Raw genomic sequence first — 26,733 nt, 5'->3', positions numbered from 1 at the left:
GGAGACGACCCGTTAAATAGACAGGCAGCCAGAAAGTCCCATGCAGTGCAGACACAGTTGGCCGACTTTCTCAGAGCTCTTGGTCTTTCCGACGTCTGGAAAGCCAGAAACCCGCTGAAGAGGGAATTTACATTCCACTCTAGTGTACACAATAGTCGATCTAGGATAGACCTCCTAATCACGCCCTCTGCCCAGATCCCGGATTTCAGTGAAGTTAGACATCTCCCAAGAGATATATCCGACCACTCCCCCACATGGGCACAGTATTCAGTTAGCAAACAAAAACCTCGGGCCTTAATTGCTATAAATGCCATGTACCTGAAAATTCCCAAGATCAGAGAAGAACTCGTTAAATCAACTGAAAATTATTTAAAGGAGAAAGAAACCTCAGTGGCTTCCTCACTGACATTGTGGGAGGCATACAAAACAGTCATTAGAGGGCAAGCACCATCATTAATGATAGGACACTAGCGAGTCAAAAGAAAGGAGGTGGAGGAGGTGGAAAAGAGGATACTAGAAATTGAACAGCAAGTAGTAAGGTTGGACAACGAAGAAGCAAAAGATTTATTGAGCCTAAAATACCAAGAATATAAAAATCTGACAGCAAACGCTGCACGAGTTTCCCTGGAAGAAACGAAGTATTGAGTTTACGAGCACTGAGACAAGGTTGGGAGACTTATCACTTGGCTCAACAAACAAGAAAGAGCCAACAGATGGGTCACCACGATCCACTCGGAGGGCGGAGACATCCTCATAGACCCGCAAGGTATCACAGAGGAATTCGGAAACCGCTACGAGAAGATCTATACCTCCGAATCCTCCACCACAATTCAGGAAGCTCTTGAGCTCCTTAAAGACAAACCCCTCCCCCCATTCACACAAGAGGATATGCAAACTTTAGATGCAGAGTTAACAACTGAAGAATTTCAGCGGGCCCTCAGGGAGCTTAAATCAGGGAAGGCGCTAGGCCCAAAGGGGATACCGGTCGAATTATATAAATCCACAGCCAAACACACAGTACCACATTTGTTGGAAATGTACAAGCAGAGCCAAGAGGCAGGCACACTACCCCTAGACCAAAGAATAGCCTCCTTATTGGTAATCCACAAAAACGAGACACCATGGGGCCAGTGCAGGTCTTACCATCCCAACTTCTTTCTAAATGAGGCAAAAATCCTTGCCAAACTTTTAGTCCATTGCCTAATTACTATTATTCCCAAAGTGATATATCCGGACCAGTCTGGATTCATGCCGGGCTGAAACACAGCCCCTAACTTGCCACGTCATCAGGGGGTATTGACTAGAGTAAGTACGATACAGGAGGAAGCAGTAGTGCTATCCCTTGAAGCCCGCTTGGCCTTGGATATGATCGAATGGCCCTTTTTACTGGTGGGACTGGAGCATATGGGAGTGGGACCGCGGTTTCGAGCATGGGTTCGACTCCTATACATGGCGCTGCTGGCACAAGTGAAGGTGAATGGGAGGGTGTCACACATTTTCCAACTACATCGTTGGACCAGACAGGGCTGTTCCCTCTTGCCTTTATTATTTGCGTTGGCTCTCAAACCACTGGCGGTCTGGATTCGGGGGGACCCGCTAAAACGTGGCCTTGGCTGGTTGACGGATTGGGAAGACAGGATATCACTATATGCAGATGATATTCTCCTGTATGTGGCTTCACCCAGAGCCTCGATTGAAAGAATCCTTAATTTATGTGCTACCTACCCAAGGTTCTCCAGAAACACGATTAATTGGACAAAATCAGTGGTCCTCATCCTACACGGGCAGGCACTGAGAATGGCAAAAGAAATGCGAGGCGCAGGTGGTGACAGATGGGTTCTGATACCTGGGTATTTGTTACACCTAATCAAGAATGTTTTACGGTTAAAAGTCTGCAACCCCGCTGAGCCGATTGAAGGAGTATGTCCAGCACTGGAGGGCGCTTCCTCTCTCACTGTTCGGTAGGACTACCCTTTTCAAAATAATGGCGCTCCCACGCTTTCTCTACGGTTGTCAGGTGGCTATTTAAAATTCATATAGGGCAAGATCAGAAAGTTGCTGTGGGAAGGAGGGGCTCCAGGAATAGCTCTAAAACTCACAAAGGGATGGATGGATGACTCCATCGGACCACGCACGAAACCTCGGCATCATCCTTGACTCCTCCCTCACCATGACCCGCCAGATCAACGCCGTCGCCTCCACCTGTTTCAACTCCCTCTGCATCCTCCGCAAGACCTTCAAGTGGATCACCACCTCCCCCCCCCCCGAATGCAGAAAGACCGTCACCCATGCACTCATAACCAGCAGGCTGGACTACAGTAACGCCCTCTACGCCGGAATCAACAAAACCCTGCTACACAAGCTCCAAACCATCCAGAACACCGCAGCCAGACTCATCCTCGGAACCCCACGACACAAGCACATGACCCAGCACCTATGAGATCTTCACTGGCTCCCCATTGAGAAGAGAATAACCTTCAAGCTACTCACCCGTGCCTACATATCCCTCCACAACATCAGAGCCAATTACCTCAACGATAGAGTCTCTTTCCACGTACCCAAAAGGAACCTCCGCACTGCCGACCTCGCCCTGGCAGCGACCCCACGCATCTGCAGAACCAGAGCAGGCGGAAGAGCCTTCTCCTAGGTCACAGCAAAGACCTGGAACAAGCTCCTAGTCAACATCAGACGCTCCCCCACCCTACACACCTTCAGGAAGAGCCTCAAGACCTGGCTCTTTGACTGATCCGGAGATGCACCCCCCTCACTCCCCCCCCCACCCCCTTTAGACCCTCATGGGTGAGTAGCACGCTTTGTAAACCCCTGATTGATATGATGGAGGAATAGCTCTTCCAGACATTTGGAACTACCACAGAGCAGCACACCTAATAGTAGTGAATCAATGGTCGCACCAGCCCATGACCGAACCTGCATATCAGATGGATCGGCTGATACTAGGGCCCAGACGGTATCTACGTGCCTTATACACCTTGCCGAAGAAACTTCAACTGATGGGTTCCACGGCTCTCACGATCCAGGTTTGGCACTCGACATCGGGAGAGATGGGATGGAAAAATAAAATTACACAGGCGACTCTCCTCTGGGAGTCCCAGCTTCTTGACAGTCAGCGAGAGAGACAGGGGTTTGACAAACGGGATCTGCTGGGCGTTTGGACAGTGAGAGACGTGTGAAGGGGAGGGGATGTAAGACCATTTACAGACTTGCAGAAAGATTACAATCTAGCCCCCACTGAGACGTTCCGCTCCCTACGGCTCCGACATGCCCTGCAGGCGGTCCTGCCGAAAGGGGAACCCCTTTCGGAATTGTCCCCTCTTGAAAACAGATTGTTGGCGGTACATATCACCAAAAAGGCGATCTCACTGACATAAAAGACATTAATAAATAAAGCACCGGATCAGCTGACCCGCCTGAGGGGGAAATGGGAGAATGACATCCCAGACATACAAGAGGAGGACTGGTTGGAGGTTGCTATTAGAGCCCGCTTTCGTTTAGTGAAACTCAAAATCCTTCATAGGGCCTACATTTCAAGCACCAGGTTGGTAAAGATGGGGAAACAAACAGAGGCTTTCTGTCTTAGGGGCTGTAGACTGGAGGGCATATTTTTTCATATAATATGGGCTTGCCCCAAAATCCAAGAGTATTGGGCCGCAGTACTTCAGTGTTTAAACAATGTGTATAGGAGTGAGTTGCTCAGTTAAAAAAAATGGCGTCTCCTTAATGTGTGGGAGGCGACAGATTTGGGGCGAGGAGACCAAATAGGGGTGACCCTAGCACTGATGATTGCCAAAAAACATAGCAAGAGCATGGGGTTCTGATACAACTCCCTCCTTGAGGGATTGGAAGACAGATATGGACTGGTGTATGGTGGTGGAGAAGGTGGTCTATATCAAGAGGATGCCCAGGTAAATGGGGGAAGGTGTGTAGTAAATGGAATGATTTTAGAGACAACCCCTGTACACCCCCCAAGACCACAGAGGAGGTGGGAGGAAACTCAGGAGGAAATTGACTAAGGAAAAGATGCAGGAATTGATGCCTCGCTAGTGATGTTATACAGAAGCTAAGAAGGTCGAAGATGCGTCGAGAGGAAGTGCTAATATTCTATGTTTGTGGTGAATGTAACTGCGATGTTGTTGTGGAAATTAAAAGATTGTTAAAAAAAAATTCTGACTGGGACCACTGGTATGGTGCTAGCACCTTACACTGAGGTGTGTCGAAAGTGTTCAGCCACACATTTTTTTCAATTATTTTATCTATGAGATAGGACACAGGTCAGTACCTGGAAAGTTGGTCTGCAATGTGTTAAAAGTAGATTTCCCTCGGAGGGAAAATAAACTTGCTGTGCAAATGCACATTAATTTGGGCCTGGTTCCATGTGTTCCAGATAACCAGATGCACATGTCACAACGGACGGATTGCATGCATACACAAATTCATAATGGCTTTGCGAAATACAGTGAAGCCCACTGAACCCTGCTTTGTTCATGTTGCTTATTTTGGTATCACAGGTTAATCAGGATGGTATTTAAGTATTTTATCTCTCCAACTATACTACTTTTAAGTGCTGAAGTCTGCAACCACTGTAAATTTCTTTTAATTATCTAATTATAGAACAACAGAATAAATGGATACAACAGAGTCATGGTTTGCTGGACAAAAGTGATCTTTTCAAGGCTCACAAACGTATGTATTACAAAGCATGCATATGGGATACACTAGGATTACTGAATACATGTCTAAAATGTCTTTTGGTTACAAAGAATGCAAAAGACGCGACACCATTTCAGGAAATATACCTACCATGAAGATGACAATTAGAATAAGACAGATTCCCACTATAATGAGGAAAGGAATTAGGTAGTACTCCAATGGAAGACTCCACTCAGGAAGTAAAACAATATGGCCACTGTGTATCAGAAAGAACAGTTGGAATGTGTTACAATTCACACAAAAGACGTTAACAAAACAGGATACAAACGTAAAAACATTGCTGAAAATAAAATCAAAATTCATAAATAATGCTCATGACAGAATGAAATAACTTAATAACTTAAAAAATGGGGAAAACAATAAAAACACAAACACTTTAATACTGACTTAATGTATCTACACAATGTGGACATGCTGTAAATGTTTGTAAAACTGTTCAGAGAGAAAAACATGCTAATGTACATTGACACTAATAGGTTTGAATATATTAAAATTCTCAGTTAATGAAACATCGCCCTGAATGCTATAATTCACTCAAGATTAAGTTGGTGAGTTAAGGGGTACAGAATCATTTCTTGATTCTGAACCGTCTTGGTGGCTTTTAAGTTCCTGCAGTTGTTAGGCAAAACAAAAGGCTATCTGTCATTATGTGTACACATCACTACCTACAATATAATTTTCTAAGTCATATTAAAGAGCCTAGAAGCAGTAAATATGCATAGATGTAATGGTTTGTGTTGAAAGGTATGGGTGGTTTCTCAATCCATACTTCTGGATTCAAGTCAGTGGCAGTGTTTACATGAACTAGCAGACTAAGGAGGAAGTCGAAGACTAACGACTTGGAAATCAGAGATCCATGGTTCACACAAGCATTTGCCAGAGTTTGAGCTATTGGCATTGTTAGTGACAATGCCTTTTATTTATGTGTCGTTTTTAAAACAGATAAATAAAAGGCATTGTCATTTACAATGCCATTAGCTTAAACTCTCGCAAATGCGAGACCTATTGCATTGCAAATGCGTTCTGCGCCCATGCTATAAAGACTTTTTTAAAAGCCATTAGGAGAGAGCGTGTTCTGCCTACAACAGGAGGCAAGACAAAGCTATTTGAGAAAATGGTGCTTGGAGGGTGTAATTAAAGCCTACCGAGTAACCACACAGGTAACAGGGGACGTTCTCAAGGGAGGTTACAAAATGAGACAAGGCGGTACTAAGGAGGGACTACTAAGCCTATTCACCAATGACAAGCCACAGTTTACAGTGGACAATGACACAAGCTAATGAAAATAAGTCCATACCTGAATACAGCTTGCCTCGCAGTGCATGTGCTGCCCAGGCTCGACCTAAAAAACCCATTCCACTATATAGAGACACTGTCCTTTCTGCAATTAAATAAGCACAAGTGGAAAAAGAATTGCCTTCCACCTATGCATGCTAATGTAAAAATTATAGTCTGGTAAAACATGTTGAATAAGAGCACTTATGACGGCCAAGACAGTTGTGATTGATGGCTGCTAAAATAACTTCTTAGTAAGATGAACATCTTACCCAGAGACATGAACATCAAAGATTCAAGTCTCGGAAAAACCAAAACGTTTTTCATCCTTCTGAGGCTGAAAAACCTGAGAAGCGCAGACTCATGCAATAATAACCCCCATATTGTTCCACTCTAGATTATTAGTTCTGTGCAATATTTCTATTACATGAATGCAGTCTTGCGGAGTTTCCAATTATTAACCTACATGAGGCTCGCAGAGTTTTCTGCATTTCTTATGCCTATATGTCGGCACAGTATTCACTTCTGTGTGCTAGTTAGTGCCAGTAATTCACAAACATTTTGAATGCGGGAACATTCCTTGCTTATTATTCTGAAATTGTCCTGCACCAATAACTCACAATCACGCTGCATGCAAATGGTTACCATGCCATATTTGTATCACATTTGGTAACACAACTAAAATATAAACAGGAAGAAGTCCTGATTACAACAAGGGAACGTGCAGTGTACAGTATGTTCTGATGAAAAAACACTTGCCATCTTCATAGACCTCTAATGGACAAGTTACTTACCTTCGGTAGCGCCTTATCTGGTAGAGACATGATCTAGCTGCAGATTCCTTACCTTTAAACTTCCAGGCGTTAGGTTGGGTCCGGAAGATTTTTGATAGCAGTACCCCTGCAAGCCAGTAGGTGGCTTGAGTAGACTCCGCGTGACGTCGTAGGCATCGAGTTCGTCATCGTCGGGACATCCACGTCGTCAATATAACCGCCATACCGGCGCACTGACGTCAGTACTTTTCACGACTTTTCACACCAGAAGTGCAAAGCCATGAAGTGACTGACCGTGGTGTGTTAAAAAAGGCAACTAGGGCCCTGAAAGGAAATAACCCTCGACACTAGGACCAATCTCCAGTGCGGGGAGGATGTGTGGGTCGGTAAGGAATCTGCAGCTAGATCATGTCTCTACCAGATAAGGCGTTACCAAAGGTAAGTAACTTATCGATCTGATAAGAGGCATCTAGCCGCAGATTTCTTACCTTTGAACAGATACCCAAGCAATACCATTCCAGGAGGATGAACTCGGAAAGGTTTAGACCAGGAAGTCCTGCAAGACAGAGGGACCAAACAGGCCTTCTCTGAGAACCTGGGATTCTAGGAAGTTGTGTCTGGCAAACGTGTGTAGCGATGCCCATGTGGCTCCTTGGGAGATATCAGAAACGGGACTACCACGCTGGAGAGCCATGGTGGCCGCTTTTGCCCTGGTGGCACTAAGGCGTAACAAATTTTGATACAGCGGATAACCCAGAGTTATATAGTCTTCTTTTGGACAGCACGCTTTTTCTTTGCACCCATATACCCTATAAAGAGTTGGTCATCCACACAGAACTCTTTGGCTCGATCGAGGTAGAACGATAACGCTCTTTTTGGGTCCACACGATGGAGACACTCCACTTCCTTGGAAGGGTACAGAGGTGCGTAGAAGGTGGGGAGCACTACTTCATCGGGTAAGGAGGCTGTGATGACAATGCCTGCAGTTCGCTCATCCTACTGGCAGAGGTTATTGCCACTAAGAATGCTGTTTTGATAGTAAACAGACGTAGAGGGCAGTTGTGCAGTGGCTCAAACAGTGCACACATCAGAAAGGTGAGAACCAAACTAAGGTCCCACTGTGGCATAATAAAAGGTGTAGGGAGAAAACAAGTGGGTTAACCCCTTCAAGAATCTCTGCACCAGAGGGGATTTGAAAAGAGAAGGTTGATCAGGCAGCCGAAGAAAAGCGGGAATAGCCTAAAGACAGCCCTTCAAGGTGCGTAGAGCAGAGCCCTGCTGGGACAAAGGAAGTATGAACAGGAGGATATCAGATAAAGATGCAGATAGAGGGTCAATAGACCGTTCAGTACAATATTTACAAACTTTGGACCATTGGCAGGTGTATACTGACTTTGGGGAGGGACACCTGGCTGCCAGAATAATCTCACAGACTTCGGGAGGAAGGTCGAAAGCTGTCAGCTGTGGCTGCTCAATCTCCACCCAAGGAGGCAAAGACTGGACAGGTTCGGGTGGAGAACCCTCCCCTGATGCTGCAACAGGAGGTCTTACTGAAGGGGCAGCCTAATCGGAGGATCGATGCTCAATGCCAGAAGCTCAGGATACAAGACTCTCCGTTCCCAGTCCAGAGCCACAAAAAAGACTTGTGCCCGGTCGCTCCTAATCTTCTTGAGCACTCTGGGTAGGAGTGGTATGGGTGGAAAGGCATACAGGAGGCCAGATCTCAACTCGTGATAAAAAGTGTCGTCGAGCGAGAGCTGCCTTGGAAACTCCAGAACACAAAACTGTTGACATTGTGCATTCTCTACGGAGGCAAACAGATCTAACCCAGACTCTCCCCACTGCTGAAAGAGTCCTTGCGCCATCTCCGGATGGAGACTCATGATCCGCTAGGCACCTTCAGCTGAATTCATCGGCTCTAGAGTTCAAAGAACCGTCCAGGACTCTTCAACAAAAAACGTAAGAACGGTGTACAGAGCTTCATTAGACACTGAAGGAAGACCCCACAAAGGAGGAACTGGTAGATTTTACCACTCCCTCCATACCCTGGAGTAAAGGAATCCACTATTTATGGGTTACCCTACTACGGATCTTTCTTATCCCACTGCAGTTAGTGGCACAGAATAAGATGAATAGGCCTATCATGATCAAGTGTAAATTGTCACCCTTTGTTGTGAAATCTTTTTATCCACTTTTGCAAATAATAAGGTTAACATACTATAATAAACATATTAAAAAAAATGACACTATACCTAAAAACAATACTGTGAAAAGTTAAAAACACAATACAAAAATTAAACACAGGAAGATAACAAAAGAGCAGATGAGATATGCTTGTTGACTTCCATGATGTATATAGAGTATGCCATCTCTAGTTACAGCACTGCATTAGGAAGAAGTAGTCAGATTAGGAAAAACACAATTTACCTGTGATAAGTGTTGAAATATTGCACTAGCATTTAGCCAATCCATTATACTTTTGTACACGGGTTTCATCATAAAATCATGCAGGATCTACTTGGGAAGAACAGAATAAGAGTCCAAGCTTTATGAATCAGGTCTTTTCATATGATTAAGGGACAAGTGTAAACTCTAGGAGGGTTTAGAAAATGCTTAGTAAACAAGACACTGAAATTAGATTAATTGGAGTCAAAGTAATGTGATGCTTGATAAAAGCATGTCGGAGCCCATCACTGTGCAAATCAAAGGAGGCTGCAAGTGACAAGGGATGAGAACTCCATGTTTAAGAAAAAAGAACGGATATAGAAAGGCAGATGGTAATGGTGAACCAAAGTTCAATACAGATTTTTGCAGACATTGGTGTGTAAATAAGTTGTGAAAAAATACCCAATAGTTACCAAGACAACGCAAGAATGAGGAAACCTCACTACACCAGCCTGTGCCAACTTCAGAACAGTCCAGAAAGTTTCATGCACTTTTTAGTCAGGCCATTGAGAAAGAGGTGCCAATTTGAGGTTTTTGGTAAGCTGTCCCAAATTTGAAACTGTGACTAAACTGATAGGGATACTTAAGTATCTGTAGACAACCCAAAGTGAAGGCTGAACAAACATAGAGTGGAGGACACTGCCAGGGTCAATTTAATGGATTATTGTCAGCTATAACGTAGACTTTAGTTTCTACTCAGAAAGAAGGAAGGCTGAGTGGTATGAATTAGGAATGCACAGTAGACACTGAAAACACAAAAACTCAGCCCCAGTAAAAAAACTTCTGAATTCTTCAACACATGCTTTTAGTTATATAAATTACCTTTATTTTGACATTTGGGTGTAATACGCGACTTCTATGGGCCATGTTGGTGGAGGCTGGGTTGATCTACCTGATACATAGCACTATCTCAAGGTGTCACTGATGCAGGACATCCACTGTGCTCGAGAGCCTGCCTCCTCCTCCTCCAATCTTGTACGTCAGCATTCCATCTCAAATTAAAATCCAGCTTGCCAAATGTATTGATCATGGTGAACTATATACCAAACCTACTAGTGGTGTCAAGTCTCTTTGTACCACTGAGAATTCGCCTTTGATGGTAAATGTGGACAAAAAAAGAACAAATGTCTGGTACCAGTTGACTCTTTTCTGGAAAATACGCCTTTCCTCTGTACCAGGTACTGCTCTACCGTACAAGCCTTAGTGCTCTCCTGTTGCAGCACAGGAAATGCCTAGCTGGATGGTCAACAATATTTCACTCTTACAGCTCGAACGGCCTGATCACTGCTGTTTACAGAAAGCTTGCCTGACTTGCCCCCATCTTAAGTGCCTCCAATCAGTGACATCACAACACGCTATCAGTTGAAAATGTAAGAGCCTTGAATGCCAGCAGGAAATATTGCAGCCCCAAAAGGCTAGTGAACTCCAGTAGTCCGAGAGCAACTCACAATCATTCTACTGGAATTGCAGAGCATCAAACTGTTCGGAAACAGCCTTCTTACTCTATGCGTCTTCAATTCTCAAACATAGGAAGAACTGAACACAGTACTCTTCCTGCATTTTCGTCAGCCCTTGACGCTAGATGCACATCTATTTGTCCTAGCAACATGTCAATGTGTGATTACTAGTGCTTTGTAATCCACAAGACTAAAAATTGTTCTCTACTCGTCACAAATACAGGAATGATTTGGAGTAACTCTCGAAAATGTGTCAGTAGGCTAATTTATCATAAAGCATCTCTGTACCCCTTTCTGCTGTGAACCCTGCTTTACTACTTCTAATGGCTCGTTTCACACTTTTCTAGCATCCGAAGTAAAAATAAAACAAACTGCTTATTGAGTTCCAGTCCTTCTTTCTGTAAATCTGTCTCTCTTCTTCATCTGAACAACAATTAGGTACACTCATGTTGACATGAAGTTACCCCATAGCAGCTAAAACTCTCCCACAAGCACCCTATGTGGGATTGTATTTGATCTGGCTTCTGTTGAAACAGTTCAGCCCGAACTGCCAGTCCAGGTCCTCCCTGGACTGGAACTCAAGCAACCTTTTGTGCGTTTGATCAGTCTAATGAACAGTTTATTACAATTTTTTGTTTGGGAGCTTCTCTCTACAGTTACAAGGGAGCAACTTTCACATACAATTACTTCTTTTGGTACTGCATGAACTGCTGCCAGCAGCATTTCATTATGTATATTGAGCAAATCTCCAGTGGGTGGTCGCAACTCAGGCCTGGTCATCAACTGGGCGAAATCCTGTGTCTATGTGCTTTCCGGGGAGGTCCCGGTCTTGCCACGGGATTGTCCGATCCAGATTGCCTCCCAGGGTTTCCGGTACCTGGGTATATATATCACTCTTGACCCGGAGGCCCGCTATGAGCAGAACTTGTTGCCCCCCCTCCAGCGTCTGAGGGAGGACGTGGTGCGCTGGCGGCGTCTGCCGCTCTCGCCGCTCGGCCGAGCGGCCTTATTTAAAATGATGTCCCTGCCGCGCTTCCTCTACGCCCTCCAGAATACCATGGACCTGGTCCCGGCACGCTATTTTCGCGAGGTGGAGGGCCTCCAGCGGCGTCTGTTCTGGGACGGGAGGCCGCGTATTGCTCTGGCTAAATTGACGCTCCCGTGGTACGATGGAGGGGTCGCCCTCCCGGACATCAAACGGTATTACTGGGCCTCCCAACTAGCTGCAATTAATCATGGCCTTTACGGGCCCGCCTTGAACCCGGCATTTGAGATGGACAGGACGCTTCTGCCCGGTGGCGATTATAATCGAGCGCTCTACTCTGGCGCGCCCGACTCCCGTTTGACGGGACCGACGCGTGTCATGGTGCGTGTCTGGCACGCGGCTAATGCAGCTATGGGGTGGAAGGACCGTTTGACCCGAGCGTCTCCGCTGTATGCATCTGAGAGGTTGGGCTCCCTGTGGACGTCGAAGGGCTTCGAGAAGTGGGACACGATCGGAATCAGCACGGTGGGAGATCTCTGGACGAGGGGGGGATTCAAAACTTTTGAGATGCTGCAGGCGGAGTTTCAGCTGCAGGGCGGTGAGTACTTTCGGTACCTACAGGTCCGCCATGCGCTGGGCTCCGTCTTCCCGGATGTTGCATCCATTCCGGAGTATTCCCCCCTGGAGGACAGAGTGCTGGATGGCCATGTCCCGGACAGCACGATCTCCCTCATATACAAAAAATTGATTAACGATAGATCGTGTCTGCTGACTAGTCTCCGCGAGGCTTGGGTTGCCGACGGGCTGGAGCTGGACGACGAGGATTGGATCTCCGCGGTGGCCTCTCCGAAAGAGGTGGCCATCCCGGCTCGCCTTCGTTTCGTCCAGCTCAAGATCCTTCACCGGGTCTACGTGACGGGGCCAAGGCTTTTACGTATGGGTTTTGCTGGTGATGGAATGTGTAAGCGTGGCTGTGGTGCGTTGGCGACTTTCATGCATATACTGTGGGAGTGCCCGAAGGTGGAGCGATTCTGGCGTGGTGTGCATGAGGTTCTACGAATGGTTACGCGTGTCGCGCTGCTGCCTGAAGCGAGGAGATGCTTGCTGAACGTCTGGGAACCAAATGACTACTCGGTCCCGCAGGCGCGGTGGGTGACTCTGGGATACATGATAGCCAAGCGTGATATTGCCCAATTGTGGGGATCCCAGAGGCCCCCTGCGGTGTCGGCCTGGAAAGAGCATATGGATTGGTGTATGTTTCGTGAAAAGGTGGTGTATGTGGCGAGGGGTAAGCCTGGGGCGTGGATGAAACTCTGGGGCCCCTGGAACGCCTACCGCGGGGGTATTTGTGAGCCGCCGCTGCTACCGGCGGCCTCGCCGGCTCCGTCTCCCTAGATGGCGCCCCTCCCTTGGCCGCGGGCGCGCGGTCCCCCAGTCCCTGATCTACTCCCGTCCCCCTCTTCAGAATTTTGCTGCTGGTTTGGATCCCCCACTTATGGAGCACGTGTTGTCACTTTGGATTGAGGGTTGCCTTGCGGTTGTGGTTTGTTTACGTTGTTTTGCGTTAAGAAAATGGAACCGTACTGTGGGCATGGAGCTGTGAGGCCTGCACCATTGATCACTCCTGTCTTCCTACTGTGCACCGCTGAGAAAGTTTTTTGCTGTATGTATGTAATATGCTTTTGATGCTCTAGCGGCCGGCCATGTGGTTGTAGGCCCATACCTGTAACTTCTATAAACTGCAATAAACGGTTTCAAAAAAAAAAAAAAAAAAAAAAAAAAAAAATCTCCAGTGGGTACTGTTTACTGGCATTGGTTTAATACTGCTTCCCTTGTTGCCCGCTTTATCTTCTTGCCCACTCCTAATGTACCTTCGATGCACCCAAAAGCTACCTTTATAGGCAGGAGTTAACTGTACATTAATAATGCATGCAACATAAAAAGAACCTTTGTGCCTCATTTGCTACACTTTTTGGTAGTGATTTAATTTGCTTATGTTTAGATACGTCTACAGAATTTCGTGTGCTATATTTAACCTACAATGTCTTCATTCCTAGATGAAATTGCTCAGGAATGTTCTCTAAGCTCCTTTACTGACACCCACATTTTATTGCTGTGTGGATCAGATGAAATCTATCTTTCAGTAAATTGGCTTGAGGAGGCTGATCTGCACTCTAAACAGGTTTTTCATTATGTAGCTCTGTGATTGATAGCGGTGCTCCTAGAAGGATCATTTCATGGTCAATATGCCCAATTATTTTTTCAGGATGGCTTAGCATGTCCTTGGATGAAATAGCCCCTGTTAAAACCAGAGACTGCTATAGAGATTCACCTGTGCCTTGGTTCTCGAACTGGCTTAAAGCGCTGAAGCAAATCTGTCGGAGACAAGAATGGGTTTGGCACAGAGATTACCACTAGCAGGAAAAAAGTAAATATAGAGCCCTGATTAGAGAGTATAAACAGGCTATCTTCGAGAAGTCTAAATTCTGCACTGAGAAAATCGCTAATGCTCTCAACTCTTCTAGAGAGTTATTAAAAATCATAATTACCTTATCCTCATTTAATACTCCAAATCACCCAGAAGGCACAGAGACTTTCTGTGATGATATGGCCTTATTCTTTCAGTCAAAAATCCTTACCATCCATAATGGTTTTATGGAAAACAAAGATCAGAAGCAGTCTCATGACCTTAGTAGGGCCAGAATGAACGAGATGTTATAGTATAATGTGAGGGGGTAGTGGGTAGGAGTGACTCCATTAGTAAGTGGAACATTAGCCTAGAAAATAGGTTTGGGGTTTTGTCAGACTTAAATGACTGTGACTGACTTGATGGGGAAACTAGTCCAGTGAATAAGAATATAGTACTGTCTGATAGTTTGACAGACCTTACAACTTCCGTTAGCAGTCGAGAGAACGGGGTAGTAGGTAACCTCAGAGATATTCAGACTGATGTAATCGAATCACATGGGCTAACATTCCCCAGTATCCCTGAAAGTGTAAGTTTAGGATCCAATGTATTAGTAAATGTTTCACTGGGCCTTCCATGTATTAATGTTGATCACGTGAATAGAACAGTTGGCGAGATACAAGGCCCATCGACTAAAGAACTCCTTTGTCTTCCTGTAACTGAATCAGGATTGACTTTCCTATCCTGGAATCTTGCAGGAATAGCCAACAAGCTGCATTCTATTGCTTGGTGCAGCTTTGTTGACCAATTCGACATTATCTTATTCCAGGAATCGTGGTCTCTGGTCCCGGTTTTCCGCCCTGGATTTCTTAACTTCTATATACCTGCTACTAAAAAATCCAAAGGTCGTCCATCAGGTGGTTTAATAATTTGGATACGCCAATCATTATGTTGTAAAATTAACCAACAGAGCCTCCCATCTAATGATATTTTGTCATTAAATCTTATTTGGCCCAATGGCCAGGGAATGGCCATTTTCAACATTTATGCAAGAGGGATGGTTGGAGGAACCCTGTCTGATGTGACAACTGCTTTGGATTACCACCTCTCAGCACTTCCATCGGAGATGTTAATGATCGTAGGAGGAGATTTCAACACGACATTTGAGCTCCTTGGCCCTGAGGACCAGTTTCTTGTTGCTGAAGAGGATAATAGGTGGGGTATTCCCCAGCTGGATCTTCCCCCAGTCAAGAGATGGTCAGCTGCAGCCATTCAACTTAAAGCACTCTATCTGGAGAGAGGGCTCAGAGCCGCTAATGGGCGCACTCGGTCAGATCGCCAGGGTGCAAGTACATTCGATAATGGTAGGTCCTCTAGTCGTATAGATTACTTCCTGGTGGATATTAGAGTTTGGTACAGACTGAACGACATGATTATAATTCTACGGGATGAAAGTGATCATAATCCCCTACGTTTGGAACTACAAACTCCTAATTGGTCTAGAGAACCCAAAATCGGAGGGGAGAAAACTACCCTAGACATTGTCGTATCAAATAATATGCGACATGTCAAATGGGATAGATTTATAGAGAAGTCGAAAAATTTAGAGGACCTTAAAAAAGTGACCATTGACGAAGTGGCCAATCTAAGTTCCCAATTGACTAATAAAAATTTCTCTCTAATCATGCTTGAGGCCCACATCATCTTCTTCTCAAAACTCCAAGGGTTTTTTATGAAATCCTCTAAGGCTGGTAAAGCTAACAAGAGAAATCCACCTGAGGTGGGATGGTTTAATAAAACTTGTAAAATAGTTCGCCAGAATTTGAGTGTAGCCCTTAGATCAAGAAATATGGAAGATGTGAGATTAGCTAGGAAGTTATATAGACAAGTGCAGTTAGTGGCCAAGAAAGAGTGGGATGAAGAGCAGTGGCAAGATTTGAAACATGCCTGCCTGGCTAAAGACCAAAAGCAATTTTGGGCCGTAGCAAAGTGGGATAGAGGTGGGATTGCACCATCACCCCAAAATAATGTGGCAAAAAATCAATGGGTAGATTTTTTTAGACCACAGTATGCTTCTGTCTTATCTGAAGGAGAACACTCACTCCCCCCTACTATCTATTTTCAAACGCAGGTGTCCTCGATCAAAGATGTTAATCTAGCTTTAGATAGTGTAACTGGGGGCCGAGCTCCTGGAATGGACGGGATACCTGCGGATGTGTTTTTAACCGACAGACCAACTTGGTGTCAATATTTTCAATGGCAAGCTAATTCAGTAGCCATGGGTGCACCTATTCCCCCTTCATGGAAAGGGGCGGAAATAATTCCGGTTTTTAAAAAAGGGGATAAATCACTACCAAGTAACTATAGACCTATTAGTCTTATAGATTCAGCCCAAAAACTGATAGGTCGTCTAGTGCAAAATAAGTTACAATCTTGGGTTGAAGAAAATCACATTTTATCCCCGTACCAAGCTGGGTTTAGACCATGCACCAGCTCTGTTGACCAGGTTTTCTATTTTTTAGCTCTTTACTGGAGGAATGTGAAGCTGACTAATGGGACCCTTTATGCGGTCTTTATAGATTTGAAGTCAGCTTTTGACCTAGTGCCTCGCTCTAAACTCTGGAGGGTTCTCGATGATGCAGGAATGGCCCCAGAACTACTAACGCTACTTGTCCGCTTGCATGAGAATAATTATGCACGAATTAGATGGGGAAGCCAGGGGGAGGTGACTGACCCATTTCCTGTTGAGCGTGGTGTTCGACAGGGATGTGTCTTGGCGCCCACGTTGTTCTCCCTGTATATTAATGGCATAGTTGACCATCTTGGATGTTCCCCCACGGATGCCCCTGTATTGGCAGGGTCCCGAGTGCCTGTTCTCATGTTCGCGGACGATACGCTGATAGTTTTGCGAACACCAAGTGGGCTACAGAAAGCATTAAATGTATTTGCCGATTTTTGTCAAGAACGTGGCCTCTAGATAAATACCTCCAAAACTAAGTTTATGTGTTTAAATCAGCGGCAAAATTTTAGAGGAGTTATTAAACTCAATGGCATCCCGCTGGAACAGTTTGAGGCTTTTACATACCTAGGAATATCCCTCCAGAATAACATGAAATGGACAAACCATATTGATATGGCTGTTTTAAAATTTCATCAATTAGCAGGTGCAATTGTTTCTAAACATAAATCTTCTTTGACTAAACCCATTACTCCCGCCCTGGAAATTTATAATATGAAAGTTATTAGTGCCTCCTTGTATGGTTCAGGACTATGGGGTTTTGCCAATCTGAACCAATTAAGATTGGCTGAAAATAAGTTTTTACGCTGCCTAACAGGTGTTCCCCAAAGTACCCCAATGATTCCGCTTAAATATGACCTAGGCAGGAAAAAAGTAGAGGATTTGGCACGATTACGCCCACTCCTCTATTGGCGACGGATCATGGCAACTCCAGAACTAGCACATTATGCCACAGCCCTGAAAGACATTATTAGGGCTGACCGTTTCCATTCCATCCTATGGCTCAAAGAAATTAGAGATCTGCTTATAAAATTGGAATTAGGGCATTTATGGAATGACTCAAATGGTTCAAGTTTCCCATCAAAGTCAATTCTCAAGAAATTGTACTGGGATATGACCCTGACATCAGCCTCTAGCTCTGGCCAAAATTCCAACCTGACTGGTCGCTTTTTTGACATTATATCTATACCATCTTGCGAGGCATTCTGGGATATTATAGAGAGGCCCATTGACAGGAAACTGTATTTCCAGTTTAGAATTGGGTCTCTCCCTGTAAAAGCTTTTACCCATAGATGGTCATCTACCCAGGATGATAAATGTCCCTATTGTCTAGATCTGATTGAAGACCCAGGACACTTGCTGTTTGTGTGTCCTTTGTATATTGCTCCACGTCATAGGTGGCTGAAACCAGTATGTTCAAACTTGGGAACACGTAGTTACAAGGAAGCACTAAGAATACTCGAATCTGATTGCACTCCTTGTTTAGCTATTGCTGTCGCAAAATTTTTGGGGTGGGCATGGATATTACGCCTTCGTACCCTAAAATCTCTTGAAGCTGGTCATTGAATGCTTGACACCAAATGATGTTTAATCAATTTTAAAAATTATTATCTTATCTCTTAAATAGATTTTAATTATTGATGTTGTTTTTTTTTCTTAAAGTTATTCGCCAGCATCATGATTTAATGTATTTTTAATATTGTATTTTAGTATAGTATTTATGATATTGTTAGGATGTTAATTGCTTTTATGACATGCTGTCGAATAAAGCTTTTGAAACTTGTATAATGTGAGGGAAGAATGTAGAGGAAGTCAACCCTCCTTCTTCTATTTCCAACCTATGAGACAGTAAGTAACTATACAGACTCTCCTAAATTCCAAATCAGGATCCCCGTTTGAGCCCTGTCCGCCACGAATCATTCATATGGCTGCTCAAACCACTGCTGGGCCACTAACATCCATTATCAATCAATCTATTGCAAATGGGTGCTTTCCAAAACTATGGAAAGAGGCAGCGGTTAGACCACTCCTAAAGATACCTAGTTTAAAACCGAAAGAACTGAAAAACTACCAGCCCATATAATTTTTCTTCCGACGCCTGCAAAAATTCTGAGAAAACGTCTTAATAGGCTAGTGATGGCACATATTGAGGACTATGAGCTATGGACCCTTCACAGTTTGGGTTATGTGGTGGACATAACACAAAAACCACCTGATCTCAGTGGCTGATAACATAAGAGCGATGAAAATGCGTGTCAGGCTGTGGCACTGATCCTGTTAGATCTGTCTGCAGCTTTTGACATGGTCTCCCCAGTAATCCACACATCTAGCCTAGCTCAGGTCAGATTTAAGGACACGCCCTAAATATGCTGAGATTCTTCCAAACGGACAGAGACAGTGAATACTGGCCAGCCCAAATCCAAACCCTTTTCTCATCCTTATGGGGTCCCTCAGGACTTCTCATAAGGCCCACGCTATTCAATTTTTAAGTCTCCCCATTAGCCAAGCTTATTGGATCATTTGGTCTTCAGTTCTTCTCCTATGCTGCCGATACACAGATCATCGTATCCATGTCAGACGATGGGTCGGCTAGGGACATCAACAATTGTATGGAAGCAATTTTCAACTGGAGGAGGGAAAAAGATCTTAAGCTGAACACTGAGAAGACAGAGTTGATCATCATTGGAAGTCGATTTTCTATTTGTAACAGAAATTGATGGTCGAATCCTTGGGAAATCTGCGTTTACCAGTAAAAGCTGCAAAAACTCTTGAGGTCCTAGTGAATGACCCACTCTCCTTTGATTCACAGGCAAACAGAACAGCATCCTCCTGCTTCAACTTGGTCGGAATATTGGGAAAGTCTTTCCTCACATTCCACAAACTAAGCGCAAAACAGTAGTCGTCGCTCTAATTCTGGCCAGGATTGATTATTGTAATGCCCTGTACCTGAATATCAACAAGTTCTCCATCAAGACACTATAAAGGAAGCCGCAGCAAGGCTAATCTCCTTGTGTTTCCTTTGTTCGCCCTAAGTTGGAAGGGTATGCCCAAACGTGGGTCCCTTGCTCACATTGCCACTGGATTCTTTCTAGCCTGGCTGATAAAGGGTGTTACCCAGAAACCGGTCCCAGGATGCTTGTTTCCGGTTCAGGGAAGACCTTGCTTGGCAGTTCGGGCTGGACTGTTCCCATGAGGCATGGGGTCAAGACTGATTTGCATATAGCTGGGTCTGAACTGAGGTGGCGAAGTGAGCTAAAGAATGATGATGGATTAAACCCAGATCAGTTGACTGGGGGTGAGTGTCGGAAAAGCTTCAGCGCTCCGTCCATCATCTCCCTGTGTTTGCTTTAATCTCAGACCTACCCTGGGATCAATTAGTGGCTACTGATTTGGTCAAGCTCCACCGGTAGCCCATTAGTAAAGGAGGCATCTTTAAAGCCTTGTGTATTGCACACAAGGCATAACATAGCTCAGGACCTTATGACCAGACCACTACGCTCTATTAACAATAAACTGATGGATGTTCCTAAATGTCATAAGGCGAGATGGGGAGGAAGATTCTCTGTAGCGACAGCCAAACTGTGGAAACTTGTCCTTATTATCTAAGTGCTATGGACAATCATCCCACCTGTATAAAGCCTTTAAAAACTTTACTATTCTCTCTATAGACTGATCTTATTTTCGTCTGAATGCTTCTAACACTCAGCCTCTAGATTATTTACATGGCTCGTAGTGCCTTGACGTCAATTGGTATTTGAGGCAAGGATACCTTTGATTGAACCAAAGGAGGCAATAAATACATTTTACTGATATTTCACAGAAACTGTTTTTAGAGGCAAATCTTCCTTTCTAAGACCAACACAGTACTTGCAATTCAGTACTTTCAAGAGACATCTTTCATTCCTACAACCAAAAAAATCTACAATATTGGGCTCCTTTACATTTAAATCACTACTTAACCTGGTCAGTGTTGTAAATCTTATGTATAAGTTAGTCAGAATGCAGTTAAAGAGATTTATGCGATTGTGTGGAGTCTAATAAAGACAGTGGACAATTCTCCCGATTGATGCACCAAATGACAAATATAATCTGTTTGCAGATTACTTTGTTAAAAAAATAAAGGATTTACTCCAATTTGTTCGAGGAAAATGTGATGGCTGGAACACTGCAGACTATTCAATCAGAATTGGAGTTTATACCAAGTACCTGCCTAGAAGAATTTAAGCCATTGGACTTAAATGGACGGCAAACCTTTATATCTAAGGTAAAATCTGGAACACCTAATGATACAACAAGGCTTGACATTTTAAAAAGGGCAGGTTCTGTTCTTTAAGCAACATTCCTCAGTCTGTTAAATCCCCCCATCCCAGCTACAGAGGTGCCACACGATTGAAAACATGCTAAAGTGATTCCTTTCTTAAAAATAAAAAAAAACACCCTAGATCATGCCGTCTGAAAATTATCAGCCAATCTCCCTCTTGTCGTTTCTGACAAAAGTTGTAGAGAAATATCTAAATAAACAATTGAAGTATTCGAGGAATAGCAACTGTTACATACTTCTCCGAATTGCTTTAGGCCTGTTCATAGCACCAAGACAGCGTTTCTCAAGGTGACCAAGGAGCTTCATCAGTTAGTGGATAAGGGGCTTTCAATAACATATCCCATAAGGTGCTCTTAGGCAGACTGAATGGGTTCAGGATACAGGGTAAGACGCTGGCTTGGCTCACTCCCTTTCTTAAGGATTGCTCCTTTCAGGTGATATCTTTTTCATTTGCTGCCACTAAGCGCCAACTGAAGTTTACGGTTCCTCAAGACTCAGCGTTAATCCCTGCACTTTTTAACGTTAACGTAAGGCCACTAGCAGAAATTGTAGAATGCTTTGTGATGTCCTTAGTATCATATGCTGCTGATTCTATCAGTAATCCTTAGATCAGAGGGGGCCTACCATACTTGAGAACCGTATGTCAGACGCAGCATAACCGCTAAATTCAAATTATTCGAAGTTAAAAGCCAATAAAACCGAAATTCTTACGCTGGGCAAACTCTCTCTGGAATGGGGTCCACACTAATGTCCTAACATGTTGGGTCAACCTTCTGAGCCCAAATCAGTAGTAAAAAACCTGGAATTCTGAGTGGATAAGCTGACCTTTAAGCCACAAATCACAGCCCTGACATGTAGTTGTTTTGGTTAAGAAGCCCTAAGAAAATCTTAGGCTTCTTCTCTCAATCAGTTAACAAGAGGATTATACAGGCCTTAATTATTTCATACGTAGACTACTGCAACATTCTATATCTGGGCTCCACTTGGTATGTTAAAAAGAGGTTGCAGTTCATTCAGAATGCGCCAGCAAGCTGCTATGCCAGGTGCTAAGAACTCATTTAGTGTTGCAGGAGCTCTGCACCCTGTATTGGCTTCCTCTATAGTGTATTCAATTTAAGGCATTATGTGTGGCTCATCGAGTCTTTAGCAAAGTGGGTGTGCCAAGTGTGTTTTGTCTGCTTCAACCTTCCCGCCCTACCAGGTTAAGATCGGCAGACCTCAATCTGGCAGTGATTCCATGCTCACAGGTGTCCAGACAGGGAGAAAGGGCTTTCTTTCCATGTTTTGGCACCTACTCTTTGGAGTAAGCTACCCAATCATTTAAGGACATGTCTAATCATTTTAGCTTTAGGAAGCAACCTAAGACTTAGTGGTTTTAGTTTTAGTTGTAATTTTGGCTATATTCAGCTTCAGGCGCGATGGGACACCATTTCTAGGCCAGCCATGCGTGCTATAAAATTGATGTAACACAATATAACATATAATGTAGTTAATCAGAAAAGTACAATACCACAGCTCATGCTATTTTAAATATTATTAGATAAAGGCAAATCTTAAACTGTGACAACCCAATAATCAGAAGAAAAGTATAGCTTGTAAATCAAACTGCAGAAATTAAAATGAAATGATCAGAAATAGGTCTAAGGTAACCCATAAGTAATTACTACCCATCCAAGAGGCAAAAAGAGCTAGTGTTCAGGAACTGCAGAAATGCACCATGAAATAAAATTAAATGTTTAGTAAGCTACAGCTCTAGATTATATAACATGACTGTGGTAGTCTTGTTATCTTAAAACAAAAAAAAAAAACTTTCTTATCATTTACCATGAATCCCCAAAAGTCTTATGTGGCAAGCTATTTACCATTCTTATTCTAACCCACCTGTCAGTGTGGGCCTTATCAGTAAACTCTAAGCAAACACTTTGATCTTCCTAAGTTTCTGTACGAACTTTCAAATGCCATATGTTTTGTAAAATTGTTGATATTCAGAGGCAAGTGAAAGACCATTTCAAGCAATACAACTAGATGGTAGGGGAAATAGAGGAATACTGGAGACAAATATAAAATATTTTTACATAACAGGCAGCAGTCTAGATATTGCTTGTAATGGAACCATAAATACGCATTTCTTATCTATCTTTTTGTTATTAGAGATTTCAACTTGGCAGAAGGGCTACATTCAAGGTGCAGTAGAAGAAGGGATTGACACTTTCAAAGCAAGTTCTATTACTTCCCATTACCTAATTGCATGAAAATGGTGGTACAGAATAATAACACAGCCAAATGAATAGCTAAGAATAATAGTCTCAAATTTACAACAAGTAAGCTATCTACTAATGAAATGTTGCAAACCTGTTAACAAACATATTCACAAATATCATGAAATGAACAACATTTTTGGCCAAAAAGTTCAAATAATTTTCATGTCAGAGTACGGTTTAGCAAAATAAAGAATAGAGTCAGATACATACCCTCTCTCAAAGGTGAATTCGTCTTTCAGTGAATTGGCTGACGCCTCACCAATAAATACGGAAGGGATTTCAATCTTCTTCATTAATTCAACTGCCAAGAACGAGTGATTGGAAAATATAAAGAAAATGACAATCACTAGATAAATAATAATTTGTTCTTTATTAAAATGTTATATTGTGCCTCCACTAATTTTATTAACCGTGAATTGCCTTAATCAATGTAGGGTGAAATTGTTCATATAGTTTATTTTAAACTAAGTTTTTTTAGACCTTGGCCAGATCTATTGAGCGGTGTGTCAGCCCCTTGCTCGTGATTTTGTTTTAATAACTTTATTTATAATTGTTGTCAGTCATAAACATGAATACAAAACAGTTTAAATGGCATGGCAATTGCAGCAATGACATACTTAAATTCGATATCTCAGTAAGTAGCGTTAAGAGTACAGGGATAGCATTTGCCTCTCTGAACCAGTCGGTAAACTGTCTCATGGATTGGAGGAATTTTCCTGTTGGCGAATGTAGCTGGTAAAGGGCTCCCAAATGTCTCGAGGGTGGGATCTGGGGGGCATTAGGTGCCAAAAATTGGATAATTGTTCATAACAATAGGAAATGCCTTTGATCGTGTATTCAGCGCTAGTGTGCTGCTCCAGCACATTGCGACCCTACGTTTGGCAAGGAGGAGCATTAGAGCAGAGAGTCTGCGCGAACCGCTGGCTATCTCCGCCACGTATCCCAGTAGTCCGGTCAGGGGAGAGGGGGACAGCGGTGTATTTATGACTTTCTCTATTACCACAAAGACATCCACCCAGTATGCCGCGACAGCGGGGCATTGCCAGGCGAGAATAATAAAATCTGCTGAAATGGCGTGGCAACGTGTGCAATGAGAGTCTGGGCATATGCCCACTCGATGTAATAACACTGGAGTGCAATAGGTGTGGTGTAGGAAATTAAAGTGAATGAGACGTAGCCTGTAGTTTGGAGATAGCAATTTAAGTTGGCCGCAGCAAAATACCCATTGTGCATCTGTGAGTGGGAGGGCGAAATCCTGCCCTGAATCTTCTTGGGCGGGCGTGGACATTGCAGGTGAGGTGTGTTGTATATTGTTGTAGAGAGACGTGATTCATTTCCGGGGCGAAGTTGTAGTGTCTAAGGGCGCGCTGAAAGTAGTGGTGTTGGCGAATTTGTGCGGCTAGGGCTTCCATCGCAATGGCGAAGAGCAGGGGCGAGAGGGGACATCCCTGCCGCGTGCCCCTGTTGACCGGGAAGGGTTCTGATATCTGCCCACTGAGGCGTACCCGGGCGGTGGGTGAGGTTTAGAGGAGGCATATCTGTGCGAAGAAAGTGGAGCCGAGGCCCATTCTGCTCAGTAGCAGGAAGATAAATCCCCATTCCAGTGTGTCGAAGGCCTTGGTCGCATCAAGCAGGGCTGCCAGGGCTGTGGTGTGAGGATGTAGATAATGCATTACTGCGAACATGGTCCGGAGGTTGTGTGCTGTGGAGCGGCCCAGTATGAAATTGATCAGGCCGAATCATTCCAGGTAACAGAAGCTGCAACCCGTTTGCTAATACCTTCGCAAATATTTTCTTATCTATGTTAATGACAGATAGGGTCCTGCAAGAATCACATTGGTCAGCTGGCTTATCCAGCTTAAGCAGCGTAACAATCACAGCCTCCCACATTGAGGGAGGGGAGCAAACCCACCTCCAGCGCGTCGTGATATACCTCCATCTGCTGGGGAATTAAGATGTCAGGGTATTCTTTGTAAAAGGCTGCTGTCAGCCCTTCTATGCCGGGGGCCTTATCTGGAGAGAGGCCAGCAATTGCCTGACGCACCTCTTCGGCAGTGATGGGGGAGTCCAAGAATTCCCGGTGTGAACTCGAGAGCCACACCAGCTCGATGGTAACTAAATAGGCCTGTAGGTCCGGGGGTGGGGCCGATTGGGAGGAGGAGTACAGTTGGGTGAAGCAGTCGACCATGGTATGCAACATGTCAGGAGTAGAGGAGTGGTGTTGACCCCCGGGTCCACTAGACCAGATATATAGGAGGAGGCGCATTGTTTCTGGAGCATCCTGGCTAGTGTTCTGCCAGGCCATTCTCCCTCGCCATATCGACGCCTAGAAAGTGGACCTCTCTAGTTGCCTCTTCCTGGCATGTCGTCATTTTGCTGCGGATGTTAGCTAGGATAGTGGTGTCATTAGAGCAATGAAATTGAGCTTCAAGTGTGGAGATATCTGCTTCAAGTGCCGAGATTGTTCCTCGGACAGCCTTGAGCACACCGTGTTGCTTGGCTAAGCAGACACCTCGAATAACCACCTTGAAGGCGTCCCAGAGTGTGGCTGGGGATCTGACGAGCCAGTGTTATGCTCAAAATAGTCCTGAATAGCTGCACGTAGTTCTTCTCTAAAAACTTGGTCTCTGATCCCGTTTGGAGGTAGCCGTCAAAAAAACGTGCTTGGGAGTGTGTGGGGTGTCCAGTTGGACCAGTGCATGGTCTGAGAGGGTGTGTGGCAAGTGAGATGTTTCATGGGTAGCATAGTTCTGGATGCCAGCCAGTAATCTATTCTGGACCATGCCCCTTGCTGCAGGGAAAATCATGTGCCTTCGCGTGTGCATGTCGCGCCAAACATCTAGGAGGTTGTTATCTGTAATGATTGAGGTAAGTGTAGAAGCAGCTTGTGGATGGGGGCGTCTTGAACTCCCTGCCCTGTCTGCGGTGTCTATCAGGGGGACATTGAAATCGCCACACCAAAGTACATTCTGCAAGTTGGAGCTGGCGATCTGATGCCAAACTTTGGCAAAGAAGGTTGGATCATCTGTGTTCGGGCCGTAGACAGTAGCTATGGTTATGGAGTTTGCCGGTCAGAATAATGTAGCGACCTTCATCATCGCAAAAGTAGAGGTCTAGGCCAGGCCCTTTCGTATGAGGACGCATACCCCCCCTTGCATAGTTGGAATATGAGGAGGAGTAAGTTAATCCTCAACCTCTGGTAAGTAGAGGCGGAAGGCTATTGTTGACAAGGTGGGTTTCTTGGAGCAGACAGATATCTATGGCATATCTGTTCAGATAGGTGTGGACTAGGCATATTTTTCCACCATCATTGAGCCCCCTCATGTTCCATGTGATTAGTTTAATCGAGGCAATCTTATCCATCTGTGTTAGGAGAGACCGTGATGTTGTAACCAGGAGCGTGATGTTCCCGTATGTCATTGCTAGCTGTGTGAGAAAGTGTGCATGTGTGTGCCAGTGTGCCAACATTTTTAATGCAAGAAACAAAACTGTAGAAATTAACCCTTAACAATCCCTCCCCTCCCAATAATCCCCCCCCACCCACTCCAACCCCCCCAATTAGG

At 44.4% G+C, this 26,733-nt stretch overlaps 1 protein-coding gene across 3 annotated transcripts in view; it reads right to left on the bottom strand.

Moving 5' to 3' along the window:
• Window positions 1-26,733, bottom strand: part of RNF13 (ring finger protein 13) — a 272,427-nt gene that overhangs the window by 104,209 nt on the left and 141,485 nt on the right. For all 3 annotated transcript variants that reach the window (XM_085635094.1, XM_085635095.1, XM_085635096.1), the window contains 2 exons: window positions 23,381-23,471; window positions 4,819-4,924 (listed from right to left, as the gene is read on the bottom strand). In XM_085635094.1, the coding sequence (XP_085491220.1) occupies window positions 4,819-4,924; window positions 23,381-23,471 (197 nt within the window). The remainder of the gene's footprint in view (window positions 1-4,818; window positions 4,925-23,380; window positions 23,472-26,733) is intronic.

The sequence above is a fragment of the Triturus cristatus genome, chromosome 11 (assembly GCF_964204655.1).
Source record: "Triturus cristatus chromosome 11, aTriCri1.1, whole genome shotgun sequence".
Classification (NCBI taxonomy): domain Eukaryota; kingdom Metazoa; phylum Chordata; class Amphibia; order Caudata; family Salamandridae; genus Triturus; species Triturus cristatus.
Note: the sequence above shows the minus strand (reverse complement) of the source record. Positions and strands in the feature narration are given on the sequence as shown.